The 13,056-nt window shown below is 48.4% G+C and overlaps 2 protein-coding genes across 2 annotated transcripts; both read left to right on the forward strand.

The window, feature by feature from the left end:
• Nucleotides 1–271: 271 nt before the first annotated feature.
• Nucleotides 272–5,139, forward strand: LOC131211845 (dual specificity mitogen-activated protein kinase kinase 4-like). The gene is made up of 5 exons (XM_058205485.1): nucleotides 272–938; nucleotides 1,032–1,750; nucleotides 1,831–1,971; nucleotides 2,049–2,134; nucleotides 2,206–5,139. Exons 1-5 carry the CDS (start codon nucleotides 905–907, stop codon nucleotides 2,396–2,398), a joined length of 1,173 nt encoding a protein of 390 aa, XP_058061468.1. The 5' UTR covers nucleotides 272–904; the 3' UTR covers nucleotides 2,399–5,139.
• A 457-nt stretch (nucleotides 5,140–5,596) lies between these two features.
• Nucleotides 5,597–12,560, forward strand: LOC131210976 (uncharacterized). The gene is made up of 6 exons (XM_058204311.1): nucleotides 5,597–6,132; nucleotides 7,170–7,432; nucleotides 8,491–8,610; nucleotides 10,295–10,435; nucleotides 10,507–11,899; nucleotides 11,963–12,560. The coding sequence occupies exons 1-6, from the start codon at nucleotides 5,597–5,599 to the stop codon at nucleotides 12,558–12,560; spliced, it is 3,051 nt and encodes a 1,016-aa protein (XP_058060294.1).
• Nucleotides 12,561–13,056: the final 496 nt, after the last annotated feature.

Below are 13,056 nucleotides of genomic sequence, written 5' to 3' on the forward strand. Positions count from 1 at the left end.
TTTTGTTTCGTTTATTTGCTAGCATACGAACCGACCCTGGCTGAAATAAAGTAGGACTGTCAAAAAAAAGCCAACACCAAAGTGACAGCAAAGGAAAAACACTTCGCACGTCACATTCGGACATTCTGCGGTGCGTGCGAGTATAAAAGCGAACTTTTTTCTGTATGTAATCACGAAAGCCGTGAAAACCCATCATTTCGATAAATCGGGTAGCTGTGGAGCAACGAAAACTCCCAGGCCAGTGTCTCAGAACGGCCATAGTACCGCGAAAGTGAATGGAGTGAAATCGAAGTGAGCAGTGTTCAAACCGAAGGAGCATTCGGAAGGGCATTCGGAAGGGTTTCTGATCACGGAAACCTGCTCCTGCCAGTGGGTGTTCGAGGGTTCCACTTCTTTTATTTCGTCTTTTTCTACTTACAACTCACCTTAAAGCTCGCCGGAGACCGAAAGGGCTTGCTTTCTCGTGCTCTCCAATCGGTACCAATTGCGATTTAACACCGCGTTCCGTCTCGTGTCGGCGAACACACAAAAGATAGAAGGATTAATCCGTATTCGGTCACCGTGAATTCCCCGATTGTTCAAAATATTTTCACTGTGAGTTGGCAATCGTATGCTCACACAGGTAGCAGCGTATCATCGATGTAAACATTGATGACCTAACGCACTGATAACGATAACGAGCAAGGAACTGTGCGGTGCAATCAGTTTTCGTTTCCCCGTGACCTCTTGACCGTGATTGCGTACCAGTGGACGCCTGTGGTCAGGAGACCCCCGTGAAGTTCTACAAAAAAAAAACAGTAACCAGTCCACGGTTTTATCCACCGGACAACGGTAACTCTACAAGAAAGGAAATAAAGGATTCCTTTAACGTATTGCTCATTGCAACCGGATAGAGGTCAGACTAATGTGCGACGAACAGACGCCCGAATCATCTCCAGGTAATGGTCGTCCTTTTGGTAACTCGAATAGAGCGATCGACTTCGTTTACTTATGATCGATTTTCGCTTATTTGCGTTGCGTTGTTGCTATAGCAACCACACCATCCTCAGGACGCCCCTTCATGCCACTCCCGTTGGATCTTAATGCGGATCGGAAGAAACCAGCGAAACGGCTTACCTTCCTAGGCCAGAATGTGTCAAATTCCGTGAGCGATCGGACGAGGGAACGGATTCGGATGCAGGCTGCCGCCGGCAAGCTACAAATCGCCCCGAACCAAACGTACGATTTCACTTCGGACGATCTGCTCGATGAGGGCGAGATCGGACGCGGTGCGTTTGGGGCAGTTAACCGGATGAACTTTACGCACACCGGCACGGTGATGGCGGTCAAGCGCATCCGATCGACGGTCGACGAAAAGGAACAAAAGCAGCTGCTGATGGACCTGGATGTCGTGATGAAATCGAACGGTTGCAACACGATCGTCACGTTTTATGGCGCACTCTTCAAAGAGGGTGACTGTTGGATCTGCATGGAGCTCATGGATACGTCGCTGGACAAGTTTTACAAATTTATCTGTGAGTGTCAACAGAATCGCATTCCGGAGCCCATCCTAGCGCAGATTACACTGGCGACGGTGCGGGCGCTAAATTATCTGAAGGAAAAGCTGAACATCATCCATCGGGACGTGAAGCCGAGCAATATACTGCTGAAGCGCAATGGAGACATTAAGTTGTGCGATTTTGGAATTTCCGGCCAGCTGGTGGACTCGATTGCACGGACAAAGGATGCGGGCTGTCGGCCTTACATGGCGGTGAGGGTGCACGAAAGATTGGGTTTATAATTTACGGTTTGACTAGAGTTTTCTAACATTACCTCTTTTGTACACCTCAGCCGGAGCGTATTGATCCCCAGCGAGCCAAGGGGTACGACGTGCGAAGCGATGTATGGTCGCTGGGAATCACGTTGATGGAAGTAGCCACCGGGAAGTTTCCCTACCCGAAGTGGGGTTCTGTATTCGAACAGCTGCAGCAGGTAATTTGAGCAAACGTTATGTTAGAAGCCGTTCCTATTTCATGTACATTGCTCCGCTCTAACACCTCATTCCATAGGTTGTCGAGGGGGACCCGCCGCGACTATCTACCTCCTCTAATGGAATGGAGTTTTCGATAGATTTTGTAAATTTTGTAAATACTTGGTAAGTATATTCGATCGATCTTTCAAGATGCTTTTCAAGGAGACACAAAACACCCATTACCTGTATTTTAGCTTAATAAAAGACGAACGCGACCGTCCCAAGTACGGCAAGCTGCTGCAGCACGCGTTCATTCAGTTCGCGGAAAAAAGTGACACCAATGTGGCGGCGTACGTGAGCGAAGTGCTAGAATCGATGGCCAACAATGGAATAACGCAGTTCACTACCAACCTTCCGGCGGAAGGGTGGAACGAAAGTTTCAACTGAACGATCGACAAGCCTGAGGTCACTGATCCTACTGATCCACGAACCGTCCTCCAACCGTCCTCCTTCAGCCGGCGGTGGATGATCGCCGGTGGTCTACGGTACGGTTGTAGATGAGAGCGAGCAGATGAAGGATCGGCTTGCAGCGAGAAGAAAATAGGTTCCTTCCATTCCTCCATGAAATTTATTTCAACGCAAAACTGGCCTCTTTGTGTCAGCTCTCTTTTTCCTCCATTGAGAATTTACTTAACCGCACCGTGCTTCTCGTCTTTCGCCGTAGCAATTTGAAATCCTTCTCCACTTGAAACTAGTAACTGTGTTGGTAATTGTTGAAGATTGATATTGATGCGTTTTTTTTCCCAAAAGTCTCGAAATGTTTTTAGCTATTTTCGTCGTTTGTTCTACGTAGAGCCGTGTCTGTTGGCTCACACCGTATGTGAAATATTGCACCTTACGGTGATCTCTGACTCCGTAGTGTTACTTGTAGAACCTTATCTTTTTCTCTATACAGTAGGTGAGAGTAGTGAACCATAGCATGGTTCCCTATGCATAAGAGATATGTATTGTAGATATGTGGCAGGTCATGCAATGCATATTCCTTTTTATTCGTCTATAGGACAAGAAACGAGCCGAACACCAGTTCCCTGCCACTGTATCGACGACAATAAACGATTCCTACATTGAAAGTAAACTCCGCTCCACACATTTGGCAACACACACTGCAAAGAAAATAGTGGTGATCATAAAACGAACCTTTGAACGCGACAAAATTAAATAGTTCCAGAAACAGATTCCATAAGGAACTCGAAACAGTGTTGATTACAAGAAACTCTACAACAAACCCCGGCAGCGGGAACAGAAAAGCATACTGGGAGAACATTAACCCAGACGCGAAGGACAACAAACAAATTAACCACTGTCATACACATACACCCACTAGGCGGTTGTTGTTAGTTGTTAAAAGTGAAATAGATCAATCAATCTCTTTTGATTCACTTTCTTTTCACTTTGAACGCAAGCATCGTGGGTCGCGGGCAATAACACTAGTTATATACAAAAAGAAAAAAGCGACCTATAGGAAGTGTCAGTGAACCGTAACAAAATTTATGAACATTCTTTATAAAGCTAAACCTTCCGTAAGCACACAATGTCACACCTGTGAGTAGGTCGCTTATAGTAGAACAAATAACGTATTGTGGAAATGTTAGTTGGATTTTTAGTAACTAGAAAAAAAGTTCATAAAAAGTAAAACCGTTGCACGGAAGGGAAGACAGAGTAAAAAAATCACAAAGTTCCACAAGACGTCGATAACGTAATGGCTGTTTGCCAACCGTCTACCTTGAAACTATTACTATTTAGTAGGACAATTTTTGTTGTAACATTCAATGTGCTTTCATGATTCCCTTTTAGACATACGTTTATTTTTGTTTTATTTACATTGATACGATGCTTTCTTTTATTTAGCATAGGGTTACACGTGCATGTGCCTGGTTCAGTCTTAGTCAGCCTAGCTCGAGTTCGCACCGTGTTTGGTTCGGCCACCACCACGACGGTAACATTGATGTTTTGTGCGCTGTGTTATATTAGTTCTTCGATTCCGTAAACTAAACGTGCCCTTTATTAACCCTAGGTAATGTTGCGCGTTTTTATGCACACTATTTATCCGCGCTTTTTTCTACTGTGGTTGCCTTACGAAAATAAGAAGAGCGTGAAAGCTATGAAGAGAGAAAGAGAGAGCGAACAGAGTGAAACAGAGAAAGAAATAGCAAAAGGGTTAGGAGTAAGTGGCCGTTGAAGATAACATTTATATTTAGCAATCCAAAACCCTTCTACTATTAGATTCCGCTTCCGGCGCCAACCGTTGTGCAAGTTAAAGCACCGGGAAAAGGGGAGCCTAGACAAGGCGACGGCTAGGTATGATCGTCCCGCAGTGTTACAGTTTCCTGCTTCACTAGCATTCATTTTGCAAGCAACTTGATTGAATCCTGACTCCATTCTATTTACACCGAAGTGATAAAACATAAGAAGAGAGGTACGCATTGCGATGAGCTTTACCGTAGTTGTTTTGTAGTGCCGGAAGTGAACGACAGTAAAGGCGACATAAGAAATGAAACGGAAAGTCAGAGCCTGGGCTACGCGGAATGCTCTTTTGGTACGTGGGAACGAATACGCGTTGTCTAGTAATATGTTTTGTGTGTAAGTTTTAACCGCTAATATTCGAGAGAAATATGAAAAGAATCCCTGAAGCAAGAGACATAACGAGAGAGCGAAAGAGAGAGCTATTAGTCGAACTAATGTGCGGAAGACAAGTGGCAGAGGATAATAATACGATAATAATAATAATGATAGTAACTAAATCAATAGTAACCACTAATAAAATATGCATGAACGGAACAAGCCATCGCAGGGATGACGTCGCGTGAGTCCTTTTCACGGGAGCCTGAAACAAACAAGCAATATCCTCGCCACGGCGCAGGATGTAGACAAGGTGCACTGTAACACCACACATACCATCCACGCAAACGTAACAATAAAAGAAAACAACAGATATTGTATCGCATCGAACAACCGGGACCGTTCTGGAAAACGCAATGTATTACAGAGAAAGATCGAGCGAGTAGGGTGTAAAGAGGATTTAAGTAAACTAAACAATCTATGAGTAGTAGTGTACTAGTTTGCCGCACGATGCGAGGCCGAAGATTTCAAAGCAACTTGAAAATGAGTAAAATAAAAAAAATCACATACAAATACACAAAATACAGCACTGTACTGAAAGGTGTTTCGGAATTTGGTTTCAATTTTGAGAAAGCACCATCAATTTATTCTTTTTGACATGGACGATGGGGCATAACGGCCCTGCGATTCCGAATCCTCCCTGCATCTGAACACGACTCAACAGGACTTCTCGCGCCAATTGCACGAATCTGCACGAAGCCGAACGAACGAGCAGCGAACGAGCCTCGGACCGATGACAAATACTTTCGTTCGTATCCTTTGGCGCGCTTCCCAGATAATCCTGCTGCTAGCCACGTGTTGGCTCGTGGAGCGATGCAAATCTATATTCCGTTTAGTTCTTTTCCGTCGGTGACCGTGGACGCGTCAAGTGCCATTAGTGGCCATACCAAAGTTCCAGCAAGCTAATAAAAAGGCGTGTTGGACTGTGACGGACGGAAGTGTTCGGATATTGAAAATCTTAAGACCATGCGTGTGCACAATGTCCAAACGCGCCGCGTTCCATCCGCCCTTTCCCTGGATAACACCATCGATCCGACCCTGATGGATACGAGTGTTCCAGCTGTCTATCCTCCGGCCGTGCGACGGTTCCCTTTCCACGACATAGCCGCGGTGGACAGTTATGACTACGGAGAGCAAAGTTCCAGCTCACCAGCCAATTTCTCGCAGCGGCCGAACGGAACTGGCCCCAGTCACATACCTAGCGTTTCCGAACGGCTCGGTGGCTACGGCAGGCGCACTAATTACGACGAGAATGGAATCGAGGTGCAGTTGGCGAACGGTGATCTGACACTCATCGGCAATCGGCTCTGCCATGAAGGATCCAGAGTCAGTGTGAACAGTGTCCGCCGATGTGAAGACGGGCGACCGGAGGGCCGGCTTCAGATGATCAAGAAAATATGCTCTTTCGGCACGATGTCCAGTGCGGGATCGGATACGGAACGATCCGGTGGTACGAGCCGCACCCATTATTGGATGCTGATGATCACACCGGTTGTGTCGAGGTGCGTATAGCTCGCAAATTTTCCGAAAATTCCAACCACGTGCCAAAATTCCGTATCATCCACGAGGTGGCTAATAGATTGACTTCCTATACCAGCAGGTTGTAGTGAAAAGAAATTTCAACATAAATAGTTACAGCCCTTCCAACCGGTGATCACTGACTAACAACGATCTTGTGTAAACACAATATGTTCAAGGAAAAGCATCGTGGCCACGATTACGTGAGGAAAAAGGGTTTATTTCAAAGATCTTTAGATCCGACTTCAAGTAAAATGTGATCAGGAATATTGTTACGTTGGCCATATAACCTTTAATTAGAATAAATTTTAACCATTCCATTTCGGCATTTCGACAAATTATCCAGTGAGTGCTGGTCGGTTAATGCCTTGTCAAATGTGGGGAGTAACCCATACTGAACGTTTAGCCGACGTTTAGCAAAAAGTATACGGTCGATCCAAGAAATGGGCATGCTTTCGGCAGGAATTGTTATAACTTTCGCGTTTAAAACTCGGCGTGGAGAGATTACCACATCGAATATTAAAGCGTAATGCGAGCATGCAGTTTTTGGTTGCATTATCGGGGCCTCCATGTACCACTGGACTATTCCCTAAGCTCTGAAGTAATCTGTTAATGCCCTAAGAGTGGCTATATCCTCTGATAGTCGTCAACTAGAGGTGTTCGTCAACTAGAAAAGGATACTTCACAAGATGTGTGTTATCTAGATCATTATAGTCGACTTAAAGCTATTCGTTTGATTCATTCCGATTAAATATAATATTTTAGTGTTCCACTCAAAAGCTCTGTGAAGGAACTGTTGAAACGGCCTGGGCAGAGTCTTCAAAGCATTTTGCACAAATCCATAAATAAATTAAATTAAAAGCACCTTTTGATTTCAAAGTTAATGAGAGATTACATTTTTTCAACATCCAGAACAGTTGCTTATTATAGAACGGCTTTCTTAAGTTATGTTATCGTTTCTGGCAATGTAAAAGAGCCTAGGTTTGCGATTGCGACACTGATTGCTTAGTGCAATTCGCAGTTTCTCGTTGGCCCTCGTCATTGCAGCCGTCGTGGGTCCGCAGTGGCTTCTAACCGAAGAGAAGATACCGTACACACCTTCGTTCCACAACACTTCCCACGGTGCGACACCTTCCACAACGACGGGATTCAAAAATCAACACCAACAGCAGCTAAACATCCTGCACCCCCATCTGATTCCCGCAAGCAAAGACGACGCAGCGAGTGGTTTCGCGACAAAGTATACCAAGTCCTCCCTCTGGACGCTGTGCAGCAAGCTAAATGGTAATGGTGGTAAGCTAAATCCAGATGTTCAAAGATATACACATATATTCATATAGGTGGACAAGAGCCAGATAGGCATTTTTTGCAGAACTAAGCAATGAACTATGAATTTAGTTCTACCGTGAAGGGAATGGTTTCGGGCTTTGGTCAACGATTTCTGATTTGCGACTGGAATAGGTCGCCTAAAGCATCGGCATCAGCAACCGCTCCCTCCCAACAACGACGAGCGAAACGGAACGCCCCAAGCCTGGCTGGACCCGGAAAATCATTAGAAGAAAATTGATTTTTCGATTTAATTTTCTTCGATTCCCGCCACCGTGCTGGGCGATCCACGAAACAATCCAACGATCATCGTTGGGATTAGTCGCACAACGGAGAAGCTGCCGTTCGCGACGCACAGGAAGAATGGTTAGCCTCCGTCACGCCCAGCTATTATTGTATCAATCGATTTCTGGAGCACCACTTCCGGCCTGAGCGATAGCAGAGGCCCGGTATTTAATGCCAGTACATTCCACCCCGAAAAGGATTGCTATAGTTTCTTGTTTCGCCAAATCACCGTCACCGACTGCCTCGAACCCCACGAGCCAGAGCTTTAAAATTCCGTTGAAATTCACATCGACCGGATGGAACGGGTTCTGCGGCCGGTTCCGGAGGGTGCGAACGGAACACGAGGAGTTTCGCTTTCCCGCCCAGCGTGTAATCACCGGAAACCGTGGTGAAGAAAGAAATCGAAAGCCGTTAACGCCACGCGGCCTCGTCAGTCTCGTGGTGCAACGAAGCTACTCCCGGAGGACGAACCGACGAAGCAGCCGGAAACGTTCGACGGGGCGGAGCACTGGGAACAGATTTTCACGCTCGATGTCGCCCGTGGCACAGGATGCCGAGCTACAACACATCGGAAATGACACTTGACGATCGGAATTGGTAGTGGTGATTTTATTTTTCTTGCCTTTCGCCGCCTAGCAGCCAACGTTCGGCACCGAAGCCGGTCGAATGCGTTCCCTAATTCTATTTTTCTTCACAATTTTGTTGCACCCTTCCATCATTAATTTCCACAGGTGGAACCAGCGCCGGGCAGCAGCAGTCAGAAGGCAACGACTTCCAGTGTTCGAGCATCGATTACTTCCCGAGCGAAGGCTACAGCCCGGACCCGAATGATTCGACCAATGCGATTCCCTGTGAGTGTCCCGACACGTTGCCGGCAAAGTGGATGGGAAATTGAATTCAATCCATCGTTCGTACGTCGTCTTCGATTGCGCATTCCGGCCCGGGAGCTAGGCCAGTGGGGGAAAAAGTTATGTTGCACCGCTCCACTAAGCTTATAACGCCTCGGTTATGCGCTTAGTCCCTCGGGAAAGCACCACTCCGGGCTCATTATGGGTTAATGTAGTTATCAATGAACAATCTCCTTTTGATGTGCTCTCGCCAATGTGCCCCACATCGGTGGAGGGATCAGGTCTAGGATAGCGCTTATGGTTCTGTTTGCCAGTATGTTACCTCCACAGCCGGCACCAGCTGATTTGCAGAAGGTAAATCAAAGCCGAGGTGGCTTCCGAGATGACCGAGATTTTCATTCACCATGCTTTGGATACAGTTTTGCCCTTCGCCTTCCCGCCACTGCCCGGGTACACGGGATGCAGGAAAAATATTTGATGCATATGATTGTTTATGTGTGTCAGGTCGGGACCGCTCCGTGCACAGGGGGAATCCCCTGCCCGGAGCACCGGAGAGCTCTGTACTGGAAACTAATCGTTCCTGGCTTCCGGCTCGGACGCTACGTAAGATGATGGCGAGGCGCTGGCATGGCGCGGCGCTGGCATGGCGTGGCGCTGGCATGGCGCGTTTAAAGCGAGAAGGTGCCAGCACCACATCCGCGTCGCGAAGCGCCCGCCGAGCTCGTGTCCCAGCAGTCGGGAGGAACCGGAAGTGGAACGACCAGAGTGGTGGCTGGGTGGTGGTTGTTTCGCACTCGAAATGAAGCATGCATTTTGGGTCAACATGGAGCTCGTAGATCCGTGGGAAAAAGCGGTTCCTTTCCTAGCCGGGCGGGTGGGTGTACGATTTCAGACGATAAGAGGCCAGGGAGAGCATTCAATAGACGCTCTTTCTGTGATAGGTTTGCTGTTTCGTACAGCACGGCTCGACTAAAGCTCGTTAGGTGGCACCCATTATGGAAATTAATTTGAACGAACGTTGCCGATACGGAGCCATCTCGTTTTCGGTTTCCGGCGCATATTCGCTTCTGGTTATGTTGCCTACTTTTTATTCAATAAATTTGCTCTTATTTTAAGGCCAAAGATCCGGTTTGTTGTCAGCATTTGAGTCGATGGCGGCCCCATGTATGGGGGTTGAAGTTTTTGAGCACACAAATTTTCCATCCTTGACTGCAATTGGTCATTGCGCCGTGTCACACTATTTTCGGCCAACTGCTCACCGATCAAAGAAATGTGGACTTTGGAGACGCACCTTAGATTCGGCCAAAAGTGTGACTTTCAACGAAGCGCGAAGCATTCAACGGCTGCCCACCCTTCGTGTCGAAGGCTTACCCAACATCTAACAACACACGGTGGCCTAATATTGCCCGTGTCGCATGCACCGATAATCCAATTATGCTCGAAACGTTGAATTTTTGGTGTGTCTTCCGGGTGCCCGTTAGGCCCAAAAAGGTGGATGCGTTACCCAAAATTGCGGGACACTTGTACCGAATTGTGTGCCTAACACGCCGTACGCAAGCCATTTCCATTTCAAAGTCGTCCCAACCGGTGGCCGCTAGCGTTACGGTTGGTGGGGAGGTCAACACACGACACCGACCGGGGTGCCAGGGGTCGCTGGAAATAATTATCGACCACCACCTTTTTGCAGATACCGTAACGCACTCGTCACCCTTCTTTCTCGCCTCGAACGCGGTGCTCATCGTCAGCTACGGCCTCTTTCTGGTGGCCATGTGCTCGGCGAAGCACAAAATCTGTTACTTTATCTCCGGGGTGCTATTTATAATATCCGGTAAGTAAGTAGTGGCCATTTCCGGTCCCGGTTTGTAAGTGTGTTACGCGCCCTGTTTTTTTTTCCACCAGGATTGCTTATGTTGATTGGGTTCATTATGTATATCTCGATACTGAAGGCCGAGATAGGGTCCAAGTTGCGGCCAAGGTCATCGCTGCAGGCCCCCCAGTTTACGTTCCGATACGGCCAAAGCTTCCTGCTGTACGTGTTCGGATTCATTATCACGGAACTGTCCGGCATACTGAACGTGCTGATCTACTCCAACGTACAGGAGCAACAGGAGCAGGCCGAGTACGGCGATGATGGCGCTCTGTACCCGACGTATCAGAACCTTTCGGACTACGTCGGTTTGCACTACCGGCGCGAGTGGAACACGCGTCCACAGCACGAACGGCTCAAACCGGAAGGCGGAGTGAGCCCGGGACTACCGATCGCCGACTATCGCTACCGTTTCGATGGCATGGAGTGTGAATCATCGCCGAGGTACTACTTTGAGAGCACTCGGCCCGATGTGGAGCCGGATCCGTGCCGTGTGCATCATGGTCACCGTCGACCACTCGGACACACGGAAGATGGCGGCGGTATGACGAAGAGTCTCACAGACCTGCTCTACACCGAACCAACAGCAGCTCAGCTGGCCCCGGAGGACGGTCAGCCCGACGGCGACAGAAGTGGTTATCGGGGGAATGAAACCATACGATCACCGTCCATCGCGTCCCATGCCGACGGTTCGCATTGGTCACTCGGAGCGAAGCTCACACGGAGTGTGTCAACCTACACGGACCTGATGCCGCTGAACACCGGTAACGGTGTGGACGAAAGCGAGTTCAACCAGCGGCGAAGAAGGACTCGTTCGACGAACACCTCGGACGGTGAGCTGAAGGACAATGACGATAGAAACGGGCACGAAAAGGGGGGCAAAATTTGCGGGTTCTCCCGGCAGTACCTTTCGCGAGAGCTTTCGAAGGAAAAGCTGTTCAACGAGTTCTGTAAGAAGGTTGGCCCGAGACCGAAGCCGAAGAACATCTACTACATCGAAAGTGAGCCCCGGAACGGTGACAAAAGCTATCGGAACGTGTTTGTTGTGGAACCATCGTCGCCGGTCGGTGGGCGCGGGTTGAAGCACCGTCGCAGGAACTCAATGGCGGAAATGCGACGGAAATCGGAACAGATCCCGGGGACAGGGTGCATTTCCTATCGCCACCGGATACGATCGGACGACGCGTTGGACCGTTTCGAACCGGCGGAGCATGGCGAACGAAGCGAAGGAGGACACTATCGGCGGCGTGACCTGGTTGGGCGGGCACGCTCCGTTGACTATTGGCAAACGTTGCCCCGTAACTTCCAGCATCGTCACCTGCAGTCAGACACGGAACCGGAAGATGACACCGGTGGATTTGGCGAGCGCCTGGCGCTGGAGGGAAAGCGTGTGTCGGCCAGCGGTCTTCTGCTCGAGCCCGTACGGTAAGCAAGTCGAACTCCTGACGAACTTTTGGCCTTGCTAACTTTTTTCTGACCCTTCTGCAGGCTTAACTCCTCGCATGGCGATCTAACCTCGGAGGGATCTTTGTCTTCCCCTGGTGTTGGAAAGTGGCCGCAGGGCGCGGGAAAACTGCTCCAACCGCAATCTGTCAGACGTTCGGTGACGATCCACTGTCCAAAGTATCTTGATCCACCCACTTACATGTCGACGGCGCTCGAATCGATCGCATCACCGCGTCAGCAGCATCACTCGAACGCTTCGCAGGTGTACCGAAGCTACGGGGATCTGGCGGATTCGAATTACTTCCGTCGTCCAACGATCCTCTCTCCACAAGTGTTCTCGCCCCTCAGCCCCACTCCGACGACGGTACGATCTATTTTAACACCGGGCCAGGCACAGCATCGACACCATCACCATCGCACACACGAGCAGCAACCACAACAGCACCATCAGCAGCAGCAGCAACAGCAGTCCGTGCCATCCAATCCACTTCTGCAGTCACTTCCTTCGCCCGTGTTCGATCTCGATCGTATCGAGCTCGAGCGCCGGAAATCCCATTCGCAACTATTTCTTAGCAGCCCCGCCAGTAGCTCGAACACCGCCGCAGGACAGTATGATTACGTGAATGGAACCGCAGTTTAGGGGAAGGACCAACGGTAGATTGATTTGTGTTCGAATTCTTCCCTCCGTGAAATCCCTCAGGAAGTCACACTGCAAGCGCTGGCGAATTGATCGATTAAGATCGAAACAATAAATGGTAAATGTGGTAACGTTTCTATCAGTGAAAGAAAACCGAGAAATCGTGCCAAAAACGGTTGCAGTATTATTTGGGAATGAAATGGAAAATATTTTTATTTATTTTTATACAACATACATTTATTTATTTATTCGTTATCGGCCCCTCCGACATTGCGCGAGATGCCTGAACCACCATGAGTACTAAGTCGAGAGGGCAACGATTCTTCTGAGGCGAATCTGAGTGTTTTGTCTAGCGCATCTTGGTGAGTTTGTACAAACGGCAAAGAGTAGCCAGTAAACGGCCAGTAACTAAGACTAAATAATATCTTTATCGATACCTAGCCATATTCCATTTTCTAATTTATTTTGCTTGCGGCTAGTACACCTTTTTAACAAACAT

This window comes from Anopheles bellator, chromosome 2, assembly GCF_943735745.2.
Source record: "Anopheles bellator chromosome 2, idAnoBellAS_SP24_06.2, whole genome shotgun sequence".
NCBI lineage: Eukaryota > Metazoa > Arthropoda > Insecta > Diptera > Culicidae > Anopheles > Anopheles bellator.